General features: G+C 45.4%; 2 protein-coding genes across 2 annotated transcripts; one reads left to right on the top strand and one right to left on the bottom strand.

Moving 5' to 3' along the window:
• Positions 1-120: 120 nt before the first annotated feature.
• Positions 121-5551, top strand: hspbap1 (hspb associated protein 1; the record flags this gene model as incomplete). Its single annotated transcript, XM_079225321.1, has 8 exons — positions 121-200; positions 831-1012; positions 1221-1405; positions 2701-2837; positions 3213-3384; positions 3838-3921; positions 4188-4289; positions 4437-5551. 8 exons carry the CDS (start codon positions 121-123, stop codon positions 4932-4934), a joined length of 1440 nt encoding a protein of 479 aa, XP_079081447.1. The 3' UTR covers positions 4935-5551.
• Positions 5552-5760: 209 nt separating this feature from the next.
• On the bottom strand, positions 5761-26603 carry slc15a2 (solute carrier family 15 member 2). The gene is made up of 22 exons (XM_079215508.1): positions 26506-26603; positions 24094-24181; positions 22045-22186; positions 20255-20347; positions 19793-19892; positions 19026-19116; positions 18873-18950; positions 15589-15671; positions 15355-15438; positions 14798-14887; positions 14194-14238; positions 13838-13873; positions 12902-12990; positions 12602-12683; positions 10893-11018; positions 9895-10053; positions 9121-9167; positions 8937-9044; positions 8166-8265; positions 7918-8061; positions 7443-7547; positions 5761-6306 (listed from the first exon to the last, which is right to left on the bottom strand). The coding sequence occupies exons 1-22, from the start codon at positions 26512-26514 to the stop codon at positions 6082-6084; spliced, it is 2124 nt and encodes a 707-aa protein (XP_079071634.1). The 5' UTR covers positions 26515-26603; the 3' UTR covers positions 5761-6081.
• Positions 26604-27785: the final 1182 nt, after the last annotated feature.

Here is a 27785-nt window from a genome sequence, read left to right as displayed (position 1 = left end):
GAACGAGCCGCTGAGCCGCTGAGCCGCCACAACAGAAGCTACTGTTGTGGCGGTTCAGCGGCTCGTTCTGCGCATGCCCGAACGGAACAGAGGGCCGTGGCTCAGCGGCTCGTTCTGCGCATGCGCGAACGGAACAGCGGGCCGTGTCACGTGACGTTTGTTTACTTCCGCCCGCCGCTCGGCTGCACGTGGAGTGAAAGGTGAGTTGTGTGTAGAAAAGAGACCTCTAACGTCATATAACCGGGTCACGTGGTTCAGAACGTGACGTTCTAACTACGATTCACTCAGATTACGCGTTTCTTATTATTCTACTGCTTGTTGTGTATATTGTGTGTGTTTCTTATTACTCTACTCTATGTGTTGTGTATATTGCGCGTGTTTCTTATTACTCTACTCTATGTGTTGTGTTTGTGTATTGTAATGCTTCACCTGTCTGTATAAATGCTGCTGGAGCGGGAAAACGTCCCCTTCCGGGATGAATAAAGTATATTTATCTAAAACTATCCACGTATACAGTTAGTTATGTACTATCTTTATGATGACATTAAAGAGGAACCAGTTGGATCAGAAGGAAGATCATTATTCATTATAATGTATATTATATTGTAGGTTACTGTACTTAGTGGCTCATATTACACACTTACATACTAAAGTGTAAAAATACCTGAGGGTTAACATCTGATACAACACTTCAGCTAGTAATCATATTTTTGTTATATATATTTAACTCTTATTAAAACAAACCCTGTAGAGAAAGAAGTCCAGTATTAAATGTTTTAAATATTTGATTTGGCTCATAAGTATTTGCTCACATTGATGACCCTCCACAGCCTCATGAGCGCCTTCAGCCCCCAGGAGGCCCGGCGCGTCCTCCATCACCTGCAGGCGCCGGCCGTCTTCACCAACATGGCCGCCGGCTGGCCGGCTCTCCTCTGGACCGCCCAGCACCTGTCTCACTGTCTGGGGGACAGACTGGTCCGCTTCAGGCTGGGGAGGAGGGAGCAGACAGACGGTAAGAACAGATGGATATATCAATGTATATATATATATATATATATATATATATATATATATCCATCAATCAGCCGCAGACATTTGTTTCTAAGCAAGCAGCTGGTCTGAAGTCAGATTTCCTGCTCGTTCTGCTCCATGAAGCGGACTTTGGGTTTTTGTCATATTGTTCTCCAGAAGCAGCCTCACCTCACGGTTCTCCTCTGCAGCGCCTCTGTTCGAGACCCAGTGCTCCTATGTGGAGGCCCGGCTGCAGCACTTCCTCAGCTGGACCCGGGGCCGGACCGGCCCTCAGGTGGGGCCCTTCTGCGAGTTCCCCAGCTCCCAGTACTGGGCCTACGCCGACTACAAGTACATCGCCCTGCTGTTCCAGGACCAGCCGTCCATGTTCGAGGTAACATCATCATAATAATAAAATAACTTTGTGGATTTAAAAGCAGAGTTGTACTTCCTTTCAGGAGGTCAGAGGTCAGTCGTGTGTCGTGGAGCTTTTGTCTTCACGTCGAGTAACGTTCTCCGTATTGTGATCAAGATACATTCATTAAATGAAATTAGATCACTTCAGCTTCCCCAATGGAGGAGAATGTGTGTCATGATCATAAACATAATGGGGTTCTGGTGCTACTAGCTTCTGATCTGTTAGCAAACAAATTAAACATTAAAGGAAAAAAATGCAAAGAGCCAAAAAACTCATTTTTATTGTCTCATCTAAATTGTTTCATTGTTCTTTTCCTTGTTTTGACATTTTGAATTAAAAGATGAAGGACTTCCTCTCCGGCGGCTGAAGACATTAAAGTGTCGTCTTTTCTCAAACCGCCGCCACCAATTTATTTTATCTCGTCCATAAATTTTTATTGGCCGTCCTCCTGCAATTATGAGCAGCTGACTTTCACGGCTCTGACACGAGGTCCTTCTCCTTCTTTATTTATTGTTCGGGGTGAATGAAACGGGATTGACCCGTCGGTCTTTTACAGCTTCTAACGGCCTCGTTACTCAGGACGCGTCCCGGTCGCTGCACCTGTGAGTGACGGCTGAGAGAGGCTCTCTGTGCACTGGGCTGAAGGGGAGCAGAGCAGCTGATGGGGACGCAAAGAGAACGTGTCCATGATAATTCAGCTTTTCTTCTATTATTATCAGGGTTGTTACGCTCATGGAAAACCTGGAACAGTCATGGAGTTAAAATGGTTATTTCCAGGCCTGGAAAAGTCCTTGAAAAATATAAAATCCCCAAAGTTTAGTAAAAGTCATGTAAATGTGTTATATTCATGTGTTCATGTAAATGTGTTGTATTCATGTGTTCATGTAAATGTGTTATATTCATGTGTTCATGTAAATGTGTTATATTCATGTGTTCATGTAAATGTGTTATATTCATGTGTTCATGACGTTCATTTACGCTGAGTTTGAAATAATTAATATGCTTTTAAAAGAAAGACTCAGAATATAAGCAGCATACATACAGGCATCTATATAAATGTTTATTCTTTTAATCAAACTATTGTCTCATTCATTTGAGTCATTTAAGGTTTACTGTATGCTTTGTGTTCTCATTGTTAGTTTAAATACTACATTTACTCACTTCTTACTGTTTACACCCAGACTTCACTACATGTCTGTCATGACATTTGGTGTGAAGTCCTGGACCATCAGAATGAGTGACCCCTGTGTTTGGTTGTGTTCGGGTTGCAGGATGTAAAGTGGTCTGACTTCGGCTTCGAGGGCCGCGGCGGGAGGGAGAGCACCTTGTGGGTCGGCGGCGCCGGCGCCAACACGCCGTGCCACCTGGACTCCTACGGCTGCAACCTGGTGCTGCAGGTGCAGGGACGGTGAGGAGGGCTGTCGATAAGAAACAGATCATTAGTCTATGAGGTGTATAGGTGAGGTGGTATAGAAGTCTTTATGGCTTATAGGTGAGGTGGTATAGAAGTCTTTAGGGCTTATAGGTGAGGTGGTATAGAAGTCTTTAGGGCTTATAGGTGAGGTGGTATAGAAGTCTTTATGGCTTATAGGTGAGGTGGTATAGAAGTCTTTAGGGCTTATAGGTGAGGTGGTATAGAAGTCTTTAGGGCTTATAGGTGAGGTGGTATAGAAGTCTTTAGGGCTTATAGGTGAGGTGGTATAGAAGTCTTTAGGGCTTATAGGTGAGGTGCAGCTGACTGATCTCCTCAGCGTTTCTTTAACGTTGATGTTTCCTCCGGCAGGAAGCGATGGCACCTTTTCCCCCCGGAGGACACCGGGAAGCTCTACCCGACCAGGATCCCCTACGAGGAGTCCAGCGTCTTCAGCCGGGTCCACGTGGTCCGCCCGGACCTGAGGAGGTTCCCGGCGTTTCGCGGGTCCAGAGCCCACGTCGTCACCCTGCAGCCCGGACAGGTAGGAGCTCATCACATGACCTGCTGCATGACCTCATCACATGACCTGCAGCATGACCTCATCACATGACCTCATCACATGACCTGCAGCATGACCTCATCACATGACCTCATCACATGACCTGCTGCATGACCTCATCACATGACCTCATCACATGACCTGCAGCATGACCTCATCACATGACCTCATCACATGACCTGCTGCATGACCTCATCACATGACCTGCAGCATGACCTCATCACATGACCTCATCACATGACCTGCAGCATGACCTCATCACATGACCTCATCACATGACCTGCTGCATGACCTCATCACATGACCTGCTGCATGACCTCATCACATGACCTGCAGCATGACCTCATCACATGACCTCACACTGCCGCTGATAGTCTGAAGGTGTCTGCTGCCATCTGGTGGCGGGTCTGAGCGTGACGCCTTGTCTCTGCTCAGGTGCTCTACGTCCCCCGACACTGGTGGCACTACGTGGAGTCTCTGGATCCCATCACGGTCAGCGTCAACTCCTGGATCGAGCTGGTGAGGAGAAACACTTTGAAGAATTATCCTCCTGAAACTTTTAGTTTCACTAAAAAAATAATGAAAAAAGTAACTTTGAAAAATTATCCTAGTAAAACTTTTTATTTTTTAACTGTTCCACACAAAAAATGTAAAATACCAAAACGTAACTTTGAAAATGTATCGTCATATTTAAAAATAAGTATGAAACATGATGCTGGTAAAACATTTGTACCCGTTTCATTAATGGGAAATTGAAAAGGTTTCCTCGTGTACTTTCTGTGCAGGAAGAGGACGACGTGGCCCGAGTGGGCGAGGCCGTCACCAGGGCCGTCGTCTGCGCCCTGAAAGCTGACGCCGACACGGACGCCTGGCTGAACCCGACCGAGGTACAAACATTACTCCCGTGTTTATTCTGATAATGCTGAGATGTCAGACATAGTTTTTAAGATTTGACGAATAAAGGAATTCTCTCAAATGTGTTTTTGTGTGAAGCTGTATTCAAAGCGTCTCTTTGCCCTGCGTGGTGTCTGCAGGCCGGCGCGGCGTCCCACCAGGACAACATGCACAGCGTGAACCTGGCCCTGAGGGCCTGCGCCCGGGGACGCACCGCCCCGCCCCGGCACCCGGGGGGCGCCCGCCCCGCCAAGCGGGACTCTGGGGGACGGGTCAAGGAAAGGGGCGGGGCCTCCGGGCCTTTCAGGGTCCCCTTCGGACCGCATCTGGTCCCGGTGCGCTGCCTGGCCTCGACAGAAACCGCAACGGACCCCGAGGTCAAGTCACCCGGAGAGGAAGCGGCGCCGAGATCCGGGGAGGAGGAGGAGGAGGAGGAGGAGGAAGAAGAAGAAGAAGGTGGTTTACCTCGACATCGAGCTCCCGGCGCCCCTGAGGAGCCCGGCCATGCCACTGGCCACGCCCCCGGCCACGCCCCCGTCACCACCGACGACCTGCTGGACTGCCTGCTGCACCCGGACGTCATCGCCCGCGTCACGGAGCTCCTGCTGGGCCGACAGACAGGAAGTGACAGGACGTGACATCCTGTTGGCCGTCAGGACGGTTCAGACGCCTCTCTGTCTGCTCGGCGTCTCCGGGGATCGAACCCCCGGCCCCGAGGAGCATCATCTGGATGTGACGCGGCTCCTGGTGACGTCGCGCTAACCCGGTTAGCTTCCCCCAGAGGCCCCGCAGCGAGGGCCAGAACAGTTTAGCATGCTAACGAGGTCATAAACAATAATAAGCCGCCATGTGGACGTTGGTTTGTTTGATGTCTCCGAGACGCTGATGGGGACGAGAACCAATAAACACACAAACACATCTCTGCGTCCCGCTCGCTGTTTTCCTCCAACGTGAGACGAGAGATTCAACATGAAAACTGATCATGAAACGGCTCAAAAACTAGTAAAATAAAAGCATTTTATTGATTATTGATGATCCATATCAGCAGATCCAGACCCCTTTGTTTGGTCTAAGGATCCAGAATATTTATGATTTCAACTGATCTGAAGTCAATAAACCATCAAAAATACTAAATGTTGTACTTTTACTTTGGTATAGTAATACAAATGATGAGGATATTATACTTTTATTGATGAATAAATCTGGTCTTTAGTAGTTTTAATGATGTATAATCGAGGATTTTCCTTTTAATAAATAATACGGCTCACTAATGAAAGTTCTGCCCTATTTATTTATATATTTATACACTTTCCTGGGGAAAAAATGCAAAATAATTCCAGATTTCCTCCTTGAAGCTCCGCCCCCTCGCAGCCATTGGCCGGTTTATTCTAAACGCTTATGTTCACGAGACAAAACCACCAGGTCCTTCTTTGTTTTTTTTTACAATTTTCCTTTATGGGTTATTATTATTATTATTCAGCTTCAAAGAAAAGAAAAACATTTTGACATTAAGTAATACACAGAAAAACAATATTTAACATTAATTTGTAACACGGTGAGGTGAAGACGTTATGTTTCACTTTCCTGTGAAACACGAAACGTTAAACATGTTTATGTGACGAGGATTTAGAAGATTTCACAAAATAAACAACACTGAGCTTCTAACTTCCTGGTTCCACCTGAACAGGAAGCTGCAGCCACCTGAACAGGAAGCTGCAGCCACCTGAACAGGAAGCTGCATTCAGCTGAACAGGAAGCTGCAGTCAGCTGAACAGGAAGTTGCAGTCAGCTGACGCGCTGCAACCGCGTGCTCTTCCTGTTCAGCTGGACGTCGTTGGTTTTCTTCTTCACGTCCTCGTCTTCCTCTTCCTCTTCTTCCTCCCCCCCTGAGTCCAGCCGGTACCTCCTGTCCAGCTGGTCGGGGTCCACGTAGGTGTAGAAGAACGCCATGACGGAGAAGATGACGGAGACGAGCAGCAGCAGGCCGGCAAACAGCAGGAACTCCTTCCACTGGGGAGAGAGACACTGGTTAGAGTGGGAGGACTGGGGAGTGGCCTCCTACATGTTCTAGCCCCGCCCCCTCAGCGTGACTTGCTATCTGTTCTAGCCCCGCCCCCTCAGCGTGACCTCCTACCTGCTCTAGCCCCGCCCCCTCAGCTTGGCCTCCTACCTGCTCTTGCCCCGCCCACTCAGTGTGACCTCCTACCTGCTCTAGCCCCACCCCCTCAGCGTGACCTACCTGCTCTAGCCCCGACCCCTCAGTGTGACCTACCTGCTCTAGCCCCGCCCCCTCAGCGTGACCTACCTGCTCTAGCCCCGCCCCCTCAGCATGACCTCCTACCTGCTCTAGGCCCGCCCCCTCAGTGTGACCTACCTGCTCTAGCCCCACCCCCTCAGTGTGACCTCCTACCTGCTCTAGCCCCACCCCCTCAGTGTGACCTCCTACCTGCTCTAGCCCCGCCCCCTCAGTGTGACCTCCTACCTGCTCTAGCCCCGCCCCCTCAGTGTGACCTCCTACCTGCTCTAGCCCCGCCCCCTCAGTGTGACCTCCTACCTGCTCTAGCCCCACCCCCTCAGCTTGGCCTCCTACCTGCTCTTGCCCTGCCCACTCAGTGTGACCTCCTACCTGCTCTAGCCCCACCCCCTCAGCGTGACCTACCTGCTCTAGCCCCGACCCCTCAGTGTGACCTACCTGCTCTAGCCCCGCCCCCTCAGCGTGACCTACCTGCTCTAGCCCCGACCCCTCAGTGTGACCTACCTGCTCTAGCCCCGCCCCCTCAGCGTGACCTACCTGCTCTAGCCCCGCCCCCTCAGCATGACCTCCTACCTGCTCTAGGCCCGCCCCCTCAGTGTGACCTACCTGCTCTAGCCCCACCCCCTCAGTGTGACCTCCTACCTGCTCTAGCCCCACCCCCTCAGTGTGACCTCCTACCTGCTCTAGCCCCGCCCCCTCAGTGTGACCTCCTACCTGCTCTAGCCCCGCCCCCTCAGCGTGACCTCCTACCTGCTCTAGCCCCGCCCCCTCAGTGTGACTTGCCCGCTCTAGGCCCGCCCCCCTCAGTGTGACCTCCTACCTGCTCTAGCCCCGCCCCCTCAGTGTGACCTCCTACCTGCTCTAGCCCCGCCCCCTCAGTGTGACCTCCTACCTGCTCTAGCCCCGCCCCCTCAGCCACGATCAGAACGATGACGTTCCCGAACGCCACCGTGAGCAGCCAGCCGGCCTGCAGCACCGACTTCATGTTGGCTGGAGCCTGCAGGCGGAGAGACATAACTAATCATCAATAATCAATAATCAACGTCATGATAGAGAAAAGTACTTTCACTTCACTATTTCATGACACAATCATTCATAGATAAAAATACTAATTCACCTGATAAGGGAAATCTTCTTTTTCTTTATTTTCACAGTCTAAGAAGACGCCCTTTTTCTGTTACATTTCTTATATATATATATATATATATATATATATATATATATATATATATATATATATACATATGTATATATATATATATATATATATATATATATATATATATATATATATATATATACATATATACATATGTATATATATATATATATATATATATATATATACACACACACACACGACCCACCTGTGAGTAGGAGAACTCCAGGCCGGTGACGGAGAACATGACCTCTCCGATGGTGATGAGGACGTACTGAGGAACCTGCCAGGCGATGTGCACGTCGTTGGCCTTCACGTCCTCCATCTTGTGAGCCACCACGGCGCCCGATTCCTGACCAGGACACACACGTCGGGTCACGGGGGACGGGGTTACAGGGTAACAAGGTCACGGGGTAACGGGGTCAGATGTAAACTATCATTCATAAGCATCCTGACCTCCGTGAGCACGACGGTGTACGACGCTCCAAAGTCCAGCAGGCCGAGGTCCAGAAGAGAGCAGCCATCTGCGGGGGAGCAGCACCTCACGTCCTGGTACCTACGAGACAGGAAGTGACAGGAAGCAGGAAATGAAGTAGGAAGTAGGAAGTGACAGGAAGCAGGAAATGAAGTAGGAAGTAGGAAGTGACAGGAAGCAGGAAATGAAGCAGGAAGCGATAGGAAGCAGGAAGTGACAGGGAGCAGGAAATGAAGCAGGAAGCGACAGGAAGCAGGAAGTGACAGAAAGCAGGAAGTGACCTGAAAGAGAAGCTCCAGGCGAACATCATCTAAAGCGGTCGGGGACACGATGGTTTTTGGAGGTTTATTGTTGCAGAAGCTGCTTTTCCTCAACGTGATTAAAGATCTGACTCCGTTGTTGAATATAAAAGAGGCAAAAAGGTCGATCGTCGATACAGTTGTGTAATCAGCTAAAACTCCTAAAACATATAATATATATAAAAGGTATAAAATCATCAGGAAGTCACATTTCAAAACTCTTCAAACGAGATTCTGATGAATATAAATATCTTCTCTTTCAGCTTGTTTTCCACCTCCAGAGAGAAACATGCGCCGCTTCAGCTGCTAGAAGCTCCACTTCGTTCTCCAGCTGGTTCCATATTAAATATTATAAATGTTTATAAAATATTATAAATGACTTCACTTCCAGCGCCCTGGTTGGACAGCAGGAAGTGGCGGTTTGAAGGGATTTGAACCGCCGGTCCTACTCACCGGCCCCGGTCCACCGTCCGGTTGGGAGACATGCTGACGCCAGAGGTCACCTGGAAGGTCACGGCTCCCACGCTGAGGTTCATGGCCTCCGGGAGCGTGTTGAGGAACCTGAGGAGGAAGAACAGCTCTACGTTTGTGAAGTTGACCCCAACGTTTAAATGTTTAAAGATGAAAGTCACTTCACCTCAGGAGAGGATTCCCGTCTTCATTCTTGGTGATGTGGTCATTGACCTAAAAACAGACTTTCTGTCAATTAAATAGATATATTTTATACTGAACTCATTTGTGTTGTTTCAAATAAAGAAACGTGCAAATAAATTCACAGTTTTATACAACATATGACCCCCTACCCAGCTCCAGACCACCACCCATCCCAGGAGAGAGAACACAGAGAACACATGAAGCATAGGCTTCTATACAACCAGAGGAGTCGCCTCCTGGTGGTCAGGAGAGAGAATGCAGCTTCAACACCTGAAGCATATACTTCTATACAACCAGAGGAGTCGTCCCCTGGTGGTCAGGAGAGAGAATGCAGCTTTAACACATGAAGCATAGGCTTCTATACAACCAGAGGAGTCGCCTCCTGGTGGTCAAGAGAGAGAATGCAGCTTTAACACCTGAAGCATATACTTCTATACAACCAGAGGAGTCGTCCCCTGGTGGTCAGGAGAGAGAATGCAGCTTTAACACCTGAAGCATATACTTCTATACAACCAGAGGAGTCGTCCCCTGGTGGTCAGGAGAGAGAATGCAGCTTTAACACATGAAGCATAGGCTTCTATACAACCAGAGGAGTCGCCCCCTGGTGGTCAGGAGAGAGAATGCAGCTTTAACACATGAAGCATAGGCTTCTATACAACCAGAGGAGTCGCCTCCTGGTGGTCAGGAGAGAATGCAGCTTTAACACATGAAGCATATACTTCTATACAACCAGAGGAGTCTTCAACAGGGCCCTCACCTGTGTGCAGTGGATCCCAGTAGAGTCTGAGTGCAGGAGGAGACTGTACGCCCCCTGCTGCTCAGACGTGAAGTTACACTCTGAGAGTTTCCCGTTGAAGGTGACCTGGATCTTCATCTCCTCGCCGCATGCTGGAAGCGTCTCGTATGTCGGAGGGTCCTGACACAGAGACCAGAGGGTTCAGGGTTTATGTTCCTGAAACACCTCTGACATGAAGGAGAAGACGAAAGGGGATCCGGACTCTGTTGAGCTCTTAAAGTGGCGGTAGACCTTCGCTAGTAAACAGTGATCGGTGTTTAGACTGGCTCCCTTTCAGCCTCCCTCTCTCTGTGGATCTGTGTTTACGCTCAACAGCTGTTTGTTACATCACCTCTGAGACTCCAGAGAAGAACCAAGAACCAACCTCCACGATGGAGAGGAGGGATTGTACTTATCTGTCAACTCCTTTCTCATCCTCATACCATTCCACATCCCAACAGTCTTGTTATTATGTAACCGCTCTTCAAGATGGATGAGGATGGTTTCCAGAGCGGAACCATAAACCTCACGGTGAGGAAGAAGGAACAGAGAGTCCTTCCTCTCTCGTTCCCTCATCACCAGCCGACAGTAAACATCGGCATGCAGGCTGTTGTTATGTGTTTGTGTGTTTATGAGTTGATCCCTGTTTATTCTCCACTGATTTTATTATATAATCACATAATAAAGGTTTTGCAACTTTATATTCACTGCTCCTGTAAAACCAACTAGTTTCCTGGTTGGTTAAAGTTCATGTTTTTGAGCGAACTCTAAAGTAGTTTCAGATTCCACGATACGGACGAGTTGGAATGAAAAAGAAGAAAAAACAAGAAGATAAATGTGCATTTAAAGAAACTTTGACCTTCGTGCTCATAAATGCTGCAGAGAATTGTGGGTCAGAAGATCCAGAGAAGTGAAGCATGCATCTGCATCAACACCGTTAGGTAGCGCAGCGTAGGAAGTTCTGTTTTACTTGCGGGTACCTGAAGGTAGCGGATGGGCTCCTGGAAGGCGGCGCTGCCGGGCAGCTTCAGCCTCACGTCCCCGTCGGCCAGGTTGAACACCTGCAGCAGACACGACCCCGCCGGCGCCGGGTCCACCACCGATTTCTAGCAAATATGGAGGAAAATATGAAATTAAAAAGGACGTGTGCTAGCTCTTCTTTTTAAGCTGCACATTGTTTTGCTTAAAGGATATTGTGCATGCATTTGCAATATTAAATCAAGAGATAATATTGAATATGGAGACAAATCGGTCCAAGAGGATCGAGATACTGTGAAGTTTCCGTTCTGGCACGTAAACCTTGACCTTAAGGCTTGTAAGGTGTGAAGGTGTACAGGTCTACAGGTGTTCAGGTCTACAGGTGTACAGGTCTACAGGTGTACAGGTGTACAGGTCTACAGGTCTACAGGTGTACAGGTCTACAGGTGTACAGGTCTACAGGTCTACAGGTCTACAGGTGTTCAGGTCTACAGGTGTACAGGTGTACAGGTGTACAGGTCTACAGGTCTACAGGTCTACAGGTGTACAGGTCTACAGGTCTACAGGTCTACAGGTGTACAGGTGTTCAGGTCTACAGGTGTACATGTGTTCAGGTCTACAGGTGTACAGGTCTACAGGTCTACATGTGTACAGGTGTACATGTGTACAGGTGTGCATGTGTACAGGTGTACAGGTCTACAGGTCTACATGTGTACAGGTGTTCAGGTCTACAGGTGTACAGGTGTACAGGTCTACAGGTCTACAGGTGTACAGGTGTACAGGTCTACAGGTCTACAGGTGTACAGGTCTACAGGTCTACAGGTGTACAGGTCTACAGGTCTACAGGTCTACAGGTGTACAGGTCTACAGGTCTTCAGGTGTACAGGTCTTCAGGTGTACAGGTGTGCATGTGTACAGGTGTACAGGTCTACAGGTCTACATGTGTACAGGTGTTCAGGTCTACAGGTGTACAGGTGTACAGGTCTACAGGTCTACAGGTCTACAGGTGTACAGGTGTACAGGTCTACAGGTCTACAGGTGTACAGGTCTACAGGTCTACAGGTGTACAGGTCTACAGGTCTACATGTGTACAGGTGTACAGGTCTACAGGTGTACAGGTCTACAGGTCTTCAGGTGTACAGGTCTTCAGGTGTACAGGTCTACAGGTGTACAGGTGTTCAGGTCTACAGGTGTACAGGTCTACAGGTCTTCAGGTGTACAGGTCTACAGGTGTACAGGTCTACAGGTCTTCAGGTCTACAGGTCTACAGGTGTTCAGGTCTACAGGTGTACAGGTGTACAGGTCTACAGGTCTACAGGTCTACAGGTCTTCAGGTGTACAGGTCTACAGGTGTACAGGTCTACAGGTCTTCAGGTCTACAGGTGTTCAGGTCTACAGGTGTACAGGTGTACAGGTCTACAGGTCTACAGGTCTACTGGTCTTCAGGTGTACAGGTCTACAGGTGTACAGGTGTTCAGGTCTACAGGTGTACAGGTCTACAGGTGTACAGGTGTACAGGTCTACAGGTGTACAGGTCTACAGGTCTACAGGTGTACAGGTGTACAGGTCTACAGGTGTACAGGTGTTCAGGTCTACAGGTGTACAGGTGTTCAGGTCTACAGGTGTACAGGTGTACAGGTCTACAGGTGTACAGGTCTACAGGTGTACAGTTGCTCCCGTGTGCGTCGCTGTGTCTGCTGCTCATACGCACCACCACGTTGACCTCCACCAGAGCGGCCGCTCCGAAGGCCACGGCCGCGAAAACCATCCCAGTGGCCATCTTCCTTAGAGGCCTGCAGGACAGAGAGGACCTGTGATCATTCATTCATGTTATTTATATATATGCATTTATATATATATGCATATATATATATATATATATATATATATATATATATATGCATTTATATATATTTATCTATATGTTAAAGCACTGAGCAGTGAACCCCTGGCTCATCGTCCTGTCGCCTCATGTCTGCAAGGAGACGGAAGGTTCCAGGCTTCTACTCACGTGACGTTGATCCGGCAGAAGCCGACGAGCGGATAAACTAGGAGCTCAAAGACCGGCACGAAGACCAGAATCAGCAGCGCGTTCAGCATCTGATGACGGGAGGAAGCGCTCAGCGAAAAGGATTCATTAGCTCATGTGATGATTAATGATGATTCATGTGATGACTCATGATGATTAATGATGATTCATGTGATGATTAATGATGAATCATGGGATGATTAATGATGATTAATGATGATTCATGCGATGACTCATGATGATTAATGATGATTCATGTGATGATTAATGATGATTCATGTGATGATTAATGATGATTCATGCGATGACTCATGATGATTAATGATGATTCATGTGATGATTAATGATGAATCATGTGATGATTAATGTTGATTCATGTGATGACTTATGATGATTCATGTGATGATTCATAAGTCAGACGTGAACAAAAGAGCGTCGTCAGTCAAGAGACGAACTTCTGCAAAAGAGTTGTGGTCTTCGCTGGAGACTTCCTGTTGCTTTATAGCACATTGAGTGGAAGCGATGAAGAGTAGAGCTAAGACAATGGTACTTAAGAGGAGGACGAGGGTGAACGTCTTATGAACAAAAAGTTAGATGTTTTTCATGTAGACGAAAGATTGAAAGAATTGTTTGATACATTGAGAGATTGTTGGTTTTTATGCTTTCGTTCTGAGAGTTGAACGAGAAGAACAAGGAGGAGATTAGCTTAGCATAGCATAGCACGTAGCCTGGAAGCATGATATATGTGCACGTATTTAAAGAATATAAAAATGTATTTGCATGTACTTAAAGTAGATATGATATTTTAACATATTCAAAGAATGTAATATGATATTTGCACGTATTTAAATATATTATAGTTGCACATGATTAAAGAACGATTAAAGATAATATATGATTTTTGCACATATGACCTACCTGCATCTGATCAGGCTTAATAATGAAGGACTCTCCCTGAAAGACAACAAGAATAATTCATCTTAACAACATTTAACCTTTAACCTGATTGTTTTTTCCCAAATTGCCCAATAAAACATCTTTAACTTGATCAATGTGACAGATTTATGAGTTTTCATTGCTCAATAATATTCACTTCCACCTGACGAGTGCATGTTTATTCAGACCATAAACGATGCATCTTATCGGAATAAAACGACAAATTGCAACGACACCCTAACAAAGAGGACATTTGAGTGTAAAACCCCACCCTCCGATATCGGAGAGCAATAAAAGATTGTTTTATAGAACATGTCGACGTGTGCGGGAGCTCTTACGAACGCCATGTTCATCCTGGTGGCTTGCAGCGTCCAGCGGGAACCCTGCAACGAAGGAAACACTGACTGTCACTCAGCTAACGGCTAGATTAGCATAAAGCCTCGTTAACCGCAGCACTGAAGAGCGGCGTGACCTTTGGCATGACTTCATGTTTAAAGGAGTGAGTTCAAGAGGAATGTGGAATGTTGCTCTGAGGTCTTCTACCGTTAGATGTAGAGCGTTGGCCAGAGGAGATAACAGATGTGTGACTTCATGAGGAACCGACACCAAAACCTCCCCAGTTGATTCTGCACATTATGTTTTCTGCACGCGTGTTAAGATATGAAAACTGTGCATCATCTTGTTCAATTCCATAAATGTGAAGATTGGATAAAGCCGGGTTCAGCATTCTTGTTTCATGTTAACATATTAAAGTCAAAGGAGGGAATGTTGGATATATTTGCGTCACTCCATAAATCAGAAAATGTTGTCAACAGCCTTTAAAAAAAATCTATTCTCTCCATGTTTTTAGTCCAAATATATTTTGAGTCCAGAATAAACACCAGGAGGTTACCGATCCTTTGACCTGTGAGGTTGAGCTCTAATGAAGAGACTCTTTGTCACCTGCTGGTCGAACAGAGCCCAGAACATTGGCAGCGGGATGTAGAGCAACAGAACCCTCAGGACCTTCTTAATCTCCTCGATCAGACGCTTCTGTTGACACACAGAGGACAAACTGAGGATGCTTTGAAGAGTTGATAGAGTTCTGCAGGTGTGTTGTGTTTCTGCGGTCCAACAGGAAGTCATCGTCACTGGTTCCCTCTTCAAACAGCCAATCAGATTCCTCCATGTGATTCTGGACTATTTAATTTCAAAATAATCTGTGTGTGAAACAAACGTTTATGATTCTTCAAGGTTTAGTTCATAGAGATAATCTTCACTTGTTAAATTTAATGATGTTTGAAGTAAAGTGTGTGAAGTAAGAAGCTAATGTTATCTATAGAGGAACTCCACCACGGTCACATGACTTCTCCTTCTTATCTCTTATCTTATCTTGTGCTTTTTTCAGGCATCGAACCAAAAACCCTTTGACTTCCAGATGAGGGAACCAGGAGGTTATGAATGCCGACTCATTCCTGGGTTTTAGGACCTGCAGAACTCTTTCGTCTCTGGTCTGTTACCGAGTACTTCTCCTCGGCCCAGTCCAACCAGTGCTTCCTCTTAGAGTCATACTGCGATCTCCTCCAGCGGTTCTTGATGGCAAACTGCAAACCAAGAGAGAATAACAAGAATGCAAATACATGTGCAGCTCAAGTAAGGAAGCAGAAGCAAAATATTATATTCCCAGACTAAATGTTGGTGGACTGTAGATAGAACTGAATACATCTGTGTGCTCCCACTGGGAGATAACTCACCCCGATGCAATTGCAGACTTCCAGCAGGATGTTTCCCTGCGGAGGATTCCTCTTGTACAGCCCGCTGCCAGCAATGAACACGACTGCAGGATAAGGAGGGGGAGTTAGGAAGGGGAGTTAGGACCAAGAGTTAGGATGAAGAGTTAGGAAGGGGAGTTAGGACCAAGAGTTAGGATGAAGAGTTTGGAAAAAGAGTTAGGACCAAGAGATAGGATGAAGAGTTAGGAAAAAGAGTTAGGACCAAGATAGGATGAAGAGTTAGGAAAAAGAGTTAGGACCAAGAGTTAGGATGAAGAGTTAGGAAAAAGAGTTAGGACCAAGAGATAGGATGAAGAGTTAGGAAGAAGAGTTAGGACCAAGAGTTAGGACCAAGAGTTAGGATAAAGAGTTAGGAAGAAGAGTTAGGATGAAGAGTTAGGATGAAGAGTTAGGAAGAAGAGTTAGGACCAAGAGTTAGGATGAAGAGTTAGGAAGAAGAGTTAGGATGAAGAGTTCGGATGAAGAGTTAGGAAGAAGAGTTAGGATGAAGAGTTAGGAAGAAGAGTTAGGAAGAAGAGTTAGGATCAAGGGTTAGGATCAAGATTTAGGATCAAGGGTTAGGAAGAAGAGTTAGGATCAAGATTTAGGATCAAGGGTTAGGAAGAAGAGTTAGGATCAAGATTTAGGATCAAAGGTTAGGAAGAAGAGTTAGAATCAAGGGTTAGGATGAAGAGTTAGGAAGAAGAGTTAGGATGAAGAGTTAGAATGAAGAGTTAGGATGAAGAGTTAGGATGAAGAGTTAGGATGAAGAGCTAGGATGAAGAGTTAGGATGAAGAGTTAGGAAGAAGAGTTAGGATGAAGAGTTAGGAAGAAGAGTTAGGATGAAGAGTTAGGATGAAGAGTTAGGAAGAAGAGTTAGGATCAAGATTTAGGATCAAGGGTTAGGAAGAAGAGTTAGGATCAAGATTTAGGATCAAGGGTTAGGAAGAAGAGCTAGAATCAAGGGTTAGGATGAAGAGTTAGAATCAAGGGTTAGGATGAAGAGTTAGGAAGGCGAGTTAGGACCAAGAGTTAGGATGAAGAGTTAGGAAGAAGAGTTAGGACCAAGAGTTAGGATGAAGAGTTAGGAAGAAGAGTTAGGACCAAGAGATAGGATGAAGAGTTAGGATGAAGAGTTAGGATGAAGAGTTAGGATGAAGAGTTAGGAAGAAGAGTTAGGATGAAGAGTTAGGAAGAAGAGTTAGGAAGAAGAGTTAGGATCAAGGGTTAGGATCAAGATTTAGGATCAAGGGTTAGGAAGAAGAGTTAGGATCAAGATTTAGGATCAAGGGTTAGGAAGAAGAGTTAGGATCAAGATTTAGGATCAAGGGTTAGGAAGAAGAGTTAGAATCAAGGGTTAGGATGAAGAGTTAGGATGAAGAGTTAGGATGAAGAGCTAAGATGAAGAGCTAGGATGAAGAGCTAGGATGAAGAGTTAGGAAGAAGAGTTAGGAAGAAGATTTAGGAAGAAGAGTTAGGATGAAGAGTTAGGATGAAGAGTTAGGATGAAGAGTTAGGAAGAAGAGTTAGGATGAAGAGCTAGGAAGAAGAGTTAGGAAGAAGAGTTAGGATGAAGAGTTAGGAAGAAGAGTTAGGATGAAGAGTTAGGAAGAAGAGTTAGGATGAAGAGTTAGGATGAAGAGTTAGGATGAAGAGTTAGGATGAAGAGTTAGGATCAAGATTTAGGATCAAGGGTTAGGAAGAAGAGTTAGGATCAAGATTTAGGATCAAGGGTTAGGATGAAGAGTTAGAATCAAGGGTTAGGATGAAGAGTTAGGAAGGCGAGTTAGGACCAAGAGTTAGGATGAAGAGTTAGGAAGAAGAGTTAGGAAGAAGAGTTAGGACCAAGAGTTAGGATGAAGAGTTAGGAAGAAGAGTTAGGACCAAGAGATAGGATGAAGAGTTAGGAAGAAGAGTTAGGATGAAGAGTTAGGATGAAGAGTTAGGAAGAAGAGTTAGGATGAAGAGTTAGGATGAAGAGTTAGGATGAAGAGTTAGGAAGAAGAGTTAGGATCAAGGGTTAGGATCAAGATTTAGGATCAAGGGTTAGGAAGAAGAGTTAGGATCAAGATTTAGGATCAAGGGTTAGGAAGAAGAGTTAGGATCAAGGGTTAGGATGAAGAGTTAGGATGAAGAGTTAGGATGAAGAGTTAGGATGAAGAGCTAGGATGAAGAGCTAGGATGAAGAGTTAGGAAGAAGAGTTAGGATGAAGAGTTAGGAAGAAGAGTTAGGAAGAAGATTTAGGAAGAAGAGTTAGGATGAAGAGTTAGGATGAAGAGTTAGGATGAAGAGTTAGGGAGAAGAGTTAGGAAGAAGAGTTAGGATGAAGAGTTAGGAAGAAGAGTTAGGATGAAGAGTTAGGAAGAAGAGTTAGGAAGAAGAGTTAGGATGAAGAGTTAGGAAGAAGAGTTAGGATGAAGAGTGAGGATGAAGAGTTAGGATGAAGAGTGAGGGTCAGTGAAGTTAAAGCCAGAAGTTAAAGTGTATTTCCTAACAGAAATAGCAGAACGTGTCGTTTCTTCATGGCTGCTTAATAAATCTCTTCTCTGTCCGTGGTAATCAAGTCACCGCTTCCTTTCACAGCGAGCGGTCAGCCGAGCGGGAATCCCATGAGCATCGGAGGGGCAAAGACAACGGCCTGTCAGGACCAATGAGGGAGGGGGAGGACTTCACACAAACAAGCCTCTGGCTCTGGAATATCACGGCTCAGCCCCGTTGCAGACTTCTTTATTATTATTATTATTATTTACTGGAGGCAAAAGTGCATTTAGTAGCAGCTCTGTTTTTACATTCACAGCTACTCAGATTTAACACATGAAGCATAGACTTCTATACAACCAGAGGAGTCGCCCCCTGGTGGTCAGGAGAGAGAATGCAGCTTTAACACATGAAGCATAGACTTCTATACAACCAGAGGAGTCGCCCCCTGGTGGTCAGGAGAGAGAATGCAGCTTTAACACATGAAGCATAGACTTCTATACAACCAGAGGAGTCGCCCCCTGGTGGTCAGGAGAGAGAATGCAGCTTTAATACATGAATCATAGACTTCTATACAACCAGAGGAGTCACCCCCTGGTGGTCAGGAGAGAGAATGCAGCTTTAACACATGAAGCATAGATTTCTATACAACCAGAGGAGTCGCCCCCTGGTGGTCAGGAGAGAGAATGCAGCTTTAACACATGAAGCATTGGTTCCGTCGGCAGAACCGGAGGTTGTCGCCTGCTTCACTCCCAGAATGCACTCTGTCGATGACATCACACTCACCTAAAGCCACGATCATCAGAGCAGCAGGAACCCCGAAGGCCAGAGCGTAGCAGTCGCCGCCGAAACACTGCACGTCTCCTGCAGGAGAACGACCGGCGTTAACGTCTCCGCCTCCTCGCCGCGTTCACAGCGCTACAGAAGGCGAGCGCTCACCTCTCAGGATGGGCGTGATCACGGTGGACAGCAGGCTGCCGGCGTTGATCGCCATGTAGAAAATGGAGAAGAACTTCTGCCTCTCTCGGCCCTGCAGGTGATGGATGAGACCGTCAGCTTGTGCTTCACAGTGAGATGACCTCGCTGTTGCAGCTTCGACTCGTTTTTCACTCGTCCTGAAGTGAAGCTGCATTTGTTCTCTTTCATTTGGAGTCATGTTCGTGTCGACCTGATGGATTCATAAGATCCTTTGATCTCTGATTTAGCTTCTCAAACTAAACATCTCTTTAGCTGCAGATGTCATTGTGTCTTTATGACGTGATCAAGGTGGAACAAAATGGAAGCCCGACTTCGGTGTTTCATTTTTACCTCTTTTCTTAGGATTTCATGAACCTGTTTTCTTTGGTTGATACTCAAATGGTTCAGCCCATAAAGAACCAAAGAGTTACTGATCGGTTTGAGTTACACGCAAAAAAAAAGTTTTATTGCAAATTTGTGAACTTTTGGATTTGCAAACCAATGTTTTTGAATCACAAATTTGGAATGAAACTTGTTTTAATGAATTAATGTGGAAGGTTTTGCTGCTTCATAATAAAGACAGAAAAGTAGAACATAAACAGGGTTTCCCAGAATTCAACATTATACAACCTTCTTCAGAAGCTCACTTTTTCTTTGGAAGACTTCCTTCCCTCACAATGAGTTCTGCTGACGGCGTTTCAGAAGCAAACAGTTGTGTGTTCAGACTAAACAGGAAGTGGATTTCTCACGTGCTCTTCGTCAAACTGGTCTCCGCCGAACGCCGCCACGCAGGGTTTGATTCCTCCGGTGCCGAAGGCGATGAGGATCAGACCCAACATGGACAGAGAGCTGCAGCGAACAAAAGACCTGCTGGTTGGTGCTGGACCACATGAACATGTGCAGGATGTGAAACTATTAATCTGGAAGATGATCAGATCTATACGCTGGATCCTCTGATTCCTCTCAACTGGTCCAAAGGAGAACTGATCTAGTGATTCATGTGGTTCATCGCTTTATGATTTCAGTCATTTATGAAGCAAAGTGAAACAAGAAGTGTAGTACCGTATATATTATGTTGTAGAAGAACCTTTAACTCTACTTGAGTAAATCTTCTCACGACACTGTTCCTGTCTTCAAAGAGAATTCAGTCTGACTCTGAACCTAAAACTCTGGACCTGAGCTGAGCCGGTTGGAAGCGGCTGGATACTCACATGTGCACGCTGCTGTTTCCCACGGTGGGAATCGCCCCCACCGACTTCACCACATGGCCGACCACGTAGATGACGGACAGGTACACGATGGTCCTGCAGGCGGTCATTATCAGTGAGTCAGTCCACTAACGCGGTGACACGCTCAGACAAAGCTCTCGTCAGAGGGATGGAACGTGTCATTTACTGGTGAGAACAGAACTCTGTTTAATGATCAACTGGAAGACACAAAGATTCTCTGAGCATCAGCGGAACCACAAAGAAGAGGTCAGCAGCCGAAGGTCAAACACACAGGAAGCTTAGATTCAAGAGTTTCACAATAAAAGCAGCCGAGAACAAGCTGGAGTTAACTTTATCAAAGCTCCTCTTAAACTTCCATGTTGGAACATCAGCTGAACGTTTCACAGTTTAACTTTTCAATCCATATTTACTGATCAATAATCAAACATCCAGTTCTACGTCAACATAACAGCTGTTTGACAACCTTCAACCCGTAGTGTAACTATTAACATCCGATCTAGGCGCCCAACCCATCGATAGATTTACAAACCTCCAGGCACAGACTCAGGGGCCCAAAGTGTCAGGGGCCTAAAGTGTCAGGGGCCCAAAGTGTCAGGGGCCTAAAGTGTCAGGGGCCTAAAGTGTCAGGGGCCCAAAGTGTCAGGGGCCTAAAGTGTCAGGGGCCCAAAGTGTCAGGGGCCTAAAGTGTCAGGGGCCCAAAGTGTCAGGGGCCTAAAGTGTCAGGGGCCTAAAGTGTCAGGGGCCTAAAGTGTAAGGGGCTTAAAGTGTCAGGGGCCCAAAGTGTAAGGGGCTTAAAGTGTCAGGGGCCCAAAGTGTCAGGGGCCCAAAGTGTCAGGGGCTTAAAGTGTCAGGGGCTTAAAGTGTCAGGGGCCCAAAGTGTAAGGGGCTTAAAGTGTCAGGGGCCCAAAGTGTAAGGGGCTTAAAGTGTCAGGGGCCCAAAGTGTCAGGGGCTTAAAGTGTCAGGGGCTTAAAGTGTCAGGGGCCTAAAGTGTAAGGGGCTTAAAGTGTCAGGGGCCTAAAGTGTCAGGGGCTTAAAGTGTCAGGGGCCTAAAGTGTAAGGGGCCTAAAGTGTCAGGGGCCTAAAGTGTCAGGGGCCTAAAGTGTAAGGGGCTTAAAGTGTCAGGGGCCTAAAGTGTCAGGGGCCTAAAGTGTCAGGGGCCTAAAGTGTAAGGGGCCTAAAGTGTCAGGGGCCTAAAGTGTAAGGGGCTTAAAGTGTCAGGGGCCTAAAGTGTCAGGGGTCTAAAGTGTCAGGGGCCCAAAGTGTCAGGGGCTTGAAGTGTCAGGGGCCTAAAGTGTCAGGGGCCCAAAGTGTCAGGGGCCCAAAGTGTCAGGGGCCCCTCGAGCCTTCATCTACAAAATACATGGACCTACCAAAAAAAGCACAAGATGACACAAAGAGACACAAAAGACATAAAATGACTCCAAATAGGGCAAAACATCCACAGAGACTCAAAATTACCCCCAAGAGACACAACACAACCACAAAGAGACACAACCACAAGCGACTCCAAGTTACGACATAGAGACACAAGGAAACTTCAAAGGGCTTCAAAACAACAGTGAGACGCAAAATTACTACAAAGCCGGCAAAAACATCCACAAACAGAAATATAACAACCAAAGAGACACAACACAGCGACATGAGCAGCGACGACACAGCAACACCAAACAATCCTCCCAGGAGAGCGACCCTCGTGGCCTCATAGAGTCAGCAGATCCAGAGTCAGCTGTTTGACCCTCTGGAGCTGCTGAGGAGAACAAGCTGGACTCACCTGAACTTGCCGAGCCAGGAGTCGGCGATGAGCGCTCCCAGGATGGGCGTGAAGTAGCAGAGGCTGCTGAAGGCGTGGTACACGGCGGTGGACAGGTCCTGGTCCCAGTGCAGGTAGGTCAGGAAGTAGAGCGTCAGCACGGCTGCAACACACGAGACACGTAAACACATTTAAACAAACAACAACACATGTAAACAAACAACACATGTAAACAAACAACAACACATGTAAACTAACAACACACGTAAACACACAACAACACACAACAACACACAACAACACACGTAAACTAACAACACACATAAACACACAACAACACACGTAAACACACAACAACACACGTAAACTAACAACACACATAAACACACAACAACACACGTAAACACACAACAACACACGTAAACACACAACAACACACGTAAACACACAACAACACACGTAAACTAACAACACACGTAAACACACAACAACACACGTAAACAAACAACACACGTAAACACACAACAACACACGTAAACAAACAACAACACACGTAAACACACAACACACGTAAACAAACAACACACGTAAACACACAACAACACACGTAAACAAACAACACACGTAAACACACAACAACACACGTAAACACACAACAACACACGTAAACACACAACAACACACGTAAACTAACAACACACGTAAACACACAACAACACACGTAAACAAACAACACACGTAAACACACAACAACACACGTAAACAAACAACAACACACGTAAACACACAACACACGTAAACAAACAACACACATAAACAAACAACACACGTAAACAAACAACAACACACGTAAACAAACAACACACGTAAACAAACAACACATGTAAACAAACAACACACATAAACAAACAACACACGTAAACACACAACAACACACGTAAACACACAACAACACACGTAAACAAACAACACACGTAAACACACAACACACGTAAACACACAACAACACACGTAAACAAACAACACACGTAAACAAACAACAACACACGTAAACAAACAACAACACACGTAAACACACAACACACGTAAACAAACAACACACGTAAACACACAACAACACACGTAAACAAACAACACACATAAACAAACAACACACGTAAACACACAACAACACACGTAAACACACAACAACACACGTAAACAAACAACACACGTAAACACACAACAACACACGTAAACACACAACAACACACGTAAACAAACAACACACGTAAACACACAACAACACACGTAAACAAACAACACACGTAAACACACGTAAACACACAACACACGTAAACACACAACAACACACGTAAACAAACAACACACGTAAACACACAACAACACACGTAAACAAACAACACACGTAAACACACGTAAACACACAACAACACATGTAAACAAACAACACACAACAACACACAACAACACACGTAAACAAACAACACACGGAAACACACAACAACACACGGAAACACACAACAGTTTTTGTCTGATTTACATGTTTAGTTTTTCAGAACATAGAAAAAGAATCCAAACGCCCACGTCATTCCTCTCCAAACACACAGGAACACGTTTTGTTTACACGCCTTCAGTCATGAATGTATTTACTTGCGATGAAACAGTTGCTGCATAATAGAGACACAAAGCAGCTCCAGATTAGATGTTTGTAAAGGAAGGTCAAGAGTGAAGGTTATCGCTCGGCTCTCCTTCTGGACGTGATGAGACAGAACACATTACCTATTACCGTTTATAGACAAAACTATGAAACATTAACTGATAAAGAAACTATTTTCAACACATTGTTCACACGCTGAAAATGTTCACTGAACATAATGTGTAACATGTTGTATTGTTATTCATGCTGTGAACGAATGATTGAATGAGGTTCATTGGTGACTGATCTGCTGAGTGAGCATTCTTTAAACATCTCCAAGAGGAAGCAGCTTCTTGGTGACGTCATGTGACTCCCACTCTGGGAACCAGTTAAACCAGCAGAGACCTGCTCCGGTTCCCCAGAGGACGTACCTTTCATGCCGTAGTAGGAGAAGCGCTCGCAGAACTCGTTCACCACGATGAAGCAGATGCTGGCCGGGTAGTTGGTCCCACACGCTTTCTGAGAGAGGACACAAGGTTTAACAAGAAGGGTTTATTAAGAAGGGTTCATTAAGAAGGGTTTATTAAGAAGGGTCTATTAAGAAGGGTTTAAGAAGGGTTTATTAAGAAGGGTTTATTAAGAAGGGTTTAAGAAGGGTTTATTAAGAAGGGTCTATTAAGAAGGGATAATTAAGAAGGGATCATTAAGAAGGGTTTATTAAGAAGGGTCCATTAAGAAGGGTTCATTAAGAAGGGTTTATTAAGAAAGGTCTATTAAGAAGGGTTTAAGAAGGGTTTATTAAGAAGGGTCTATTAAGAAGGGATCATTAAGAAGGGATCATTAAGAAGGGTTTATTAAGAAGGGTCCATTAAGAAGGGTTCATTAAGAAGGGTTTATTAAGAAAGGTCTATTAAGAAGGGTTTAAGAAGGGTTTATTAAGAAGGGTTTATTAAGAAAGGTTTATTAAGAAGGGTTTAAGAAGGGTTTATTAAGAAGGGTTCATTAAGAAGGGTTTATTAAGAAGGGTTTAAGAAGGGTTTATTAAGAAGGGTCTATTAAGAAGGGATCATTAAGAAGGGATCATTAAGAAGGGTTTATTAAGAAGGGTCCATTAAGAAGGGTTCATTAAGAAGGGTTTATTAAGAAAGGTCTATTAAGAAGGGTTTAAGAAGGGTTTATTAAGAAGGCTTTATTAAGAAGGCTTTATTAAGAAGGGTTCATTAAGAAGGGTTTATTAAGAAGGGTTTAAGAAGGGTTTATTAAGAAGGGATCATTAAGAAGGGATCATTAAGAAGGGTTTATTAAGAAGGGTCCATTAAGAAGGGTTCATTAAGAAGGGTTTATTAAGAAAGGTCTATTAAGAAGGGTTTATTAAGAAGGGTTTATTAAGAAAGGTCTATTAAGAAGGGTTTATTAAGAAGGGTCTATTAAGAAGGGATCATTAAGAAGGGATCATTAAGAAGGGTTTATTAAGAAGGGTCCATTAAGAAGGGTTCATTAAGAAAGGTCTATTAAGCTTATTTACTCATATTTACAATGTTTACTGAGGGAATACATCAAGAGAAGTAGAGTCATTTATATAGACTTCTATACAACCAGAGGAGTCGCCCCCTGGTGGTCAGGAGAGAGAATGCAGCTTTAACACATGAAGCATAGACTTCTATACAACCAGAGGAGTCGCCCCCTGGTGGCCAGGAGAGAGAATGCAGCTTTAACACATGAAGCATATACTTCTATACAACAGAGGAGTCACCCCCTGGTGGTCAGGAGAGAGAATGCAGCTTTAACACATGAAGCATAGACTTCTATACAACCAGAGGAGTCGCCCCTGGTGGTCAGGAGAGAGAAAGCAGCTTTAACACATGAAGCATAGACTTCTATACAACCAGAGGAGTCTCCCCCTGGTGGTCAGGAGAGAGAAAGCAGCTTTAACACATGAAGCATAGACTTCTATACAACCAGAGGAGTCTCCCCCTGGGGGTCAGGAGAGAGAATGCAGCTTTAACACATGAAGCATAGACTTCTATACAACCAGAGGAGTCTCCCCCTAGTGGTCAGGAGAGAGAATGCAGCTTTAACACATGAAGCATATACTTCTATACAACCAGAGGAGTCGCCCCTGGTGGTCAGGAGAGAGAATGCAGCTTTAACACATGAAGCATATACTTCTATACAACCAGAGGAGTCGCCCCTGGTGGTCAGGAGAGAGAATGCAGCGTTGGCGTCCCTACAGAACTAGAGCTGGTCTCTGGTCTCTGGTGTAAACCCAGTATTGGTTTGTGTTAGTTTGTTTTCCTGTTCTCAGACCTGGAGCTACGATAGAGTTTACTGACTTTGTTTACAGTCAACAGCATCATCAGGAAGTCATGAAACCTTTTACAGCTTCATGCAGCTGAGTAAACACAGAGCGGGTCATGTGACCTGTGACATGGACCTTGATGTTGTTTAGTTCACGTCAGCAGTGCGTACTCAGTGTTGGTGAAACCAGACTATTCTAATGTCTTCTGCACAGATGATGGAAACCTCTGCTTGTAGTTTGTGTTGAGATCAAAAGGCTCCAGGAGCCAATCAGAAGTCTCCTCTACCAGATCTCTCCGAGCTGCTGTTGCGTCATCTCTCTGGTTAAATAGTGGATCTCAGAGACCCGGACCCGGGCAGCGGGACCCTGAAACACACGCGCGCCCGCTCCGACTTCAGGGCTGCAACACGTCCTCTGTGCGCGCGCCACGCGGCCACGCGTCCACCTCGATGCAACTTCTTTTCACGGAGTAAAGAAATACATAAATAAAACACAAACATTTCGCGCAGCGCCGGGTCCCCGCACGCGCAGCGCCGCTTCTTACCTTCGCCATGGCGGCTCTCTGTGTGCGGGTCTGCGGGGGATCGGAGCTCCTGAAGCGGCGTCCAGCGCGTCCTGTGCGCTGTGTGGAGGCTGGGAGGAGAGGAGTCACGGCCGGTCAGCGTCCCGCGGGCCGCAGCAGGAGCCTCTCCAGGTGGGAGCAACGGGCAGGAGGACCGGGCAAGGCGCGGAGGTGGAGCCGGGATCAGCAGCCTCTCTGGCGGCGCGGGAGAGTCTGTGTGGCTCCCAGAGGGATGAGGGGCCACATGTTGATCACCACGAACACGCGCATGAGCTCACTGTGCGCGTGCGCGTCATTGTGGTCATCGTGGTCTTCCTCCTTTTCTTTCATCTCCACATTTAGTTTAACTTATGAGCAACGCAGGAAAGGCATTCTGATTATTGTTGTTTTTATTAAAAACTAAACTATTTGACAACTTTGGGATTGTTTTGCATTTTCAGAATCTGAATTATGATCCAAACTAAATGAGATGAAGGACTTTATGCGCAGATTCATAACGAGCAGCTGTGATAAACACAGCAATGCAGAGCATCATCTCACAATCACGTTACATACATCATTTAGTACTTTACTAACTAATTATGAAAACTATTTTATTTTGCATTTTTATGCCAAAAATATTTTCAAGAGGATCTATTGTCACTGATAATAAAGAATAATCCTACAGCTCCATTAAAGAAAGAGAATACATGGTAAATATATAAAAGAGGTGCAGAATATATTGAAATAAATATAAGAACAGAAAAATAAGAAGCAGAACAAATATCCATTTAGAAACAACTTAAAAAGACATCAAATGTTATTAAACACTCAATTACTTCAAAGAGACACAAACTCACCCTTTGAATAGCTGATAATAATAATAATATTAAAACAGCAATAAAATGAACACATTAAACAAGCTTGTGTTTTTATATAACCTAATCTCAAATATAATAAAACATCAGACTGAATTAATAATGACTTCATCATGACGTAAACAGAGACAACGGTCATAAATGATAATAATAAATAAAGAGTCATCACCTCTTTTAGAGCAGAGGGTGATAATGTGCTGAATCACAAATACAGTAATATCTATTTATATTCATGAATGAGGCATAAAGGAACTTCGTGTAGTTCCTCAACTGTCCACAAGTCGGCAGCATTGATCTCCTGATGAACAGACATTATATTTACTTTATTGAATTACTTTATTGTGTTTGAATTGTGACATTTTATTATTTTCATCAAATCGCTTATTTGACTGAATTTAAGATATG

This window comes from Taurulus bubalis (genome assembly GCF_910589615.1).
Source record: "Taurulus bubalis genome assembly, chromosome: 1".
NCBI lineage: Eukaryota > Metazoa > Chordata > Actinopteri > Perciformes > Cottidae > Taurulus > Taurulus bubalis.
The sequence above is the reverse complement of the archived record's forward strand: the minus strand, read 5'-3'. Positions and strand labels throughout refer to the sequence as shown.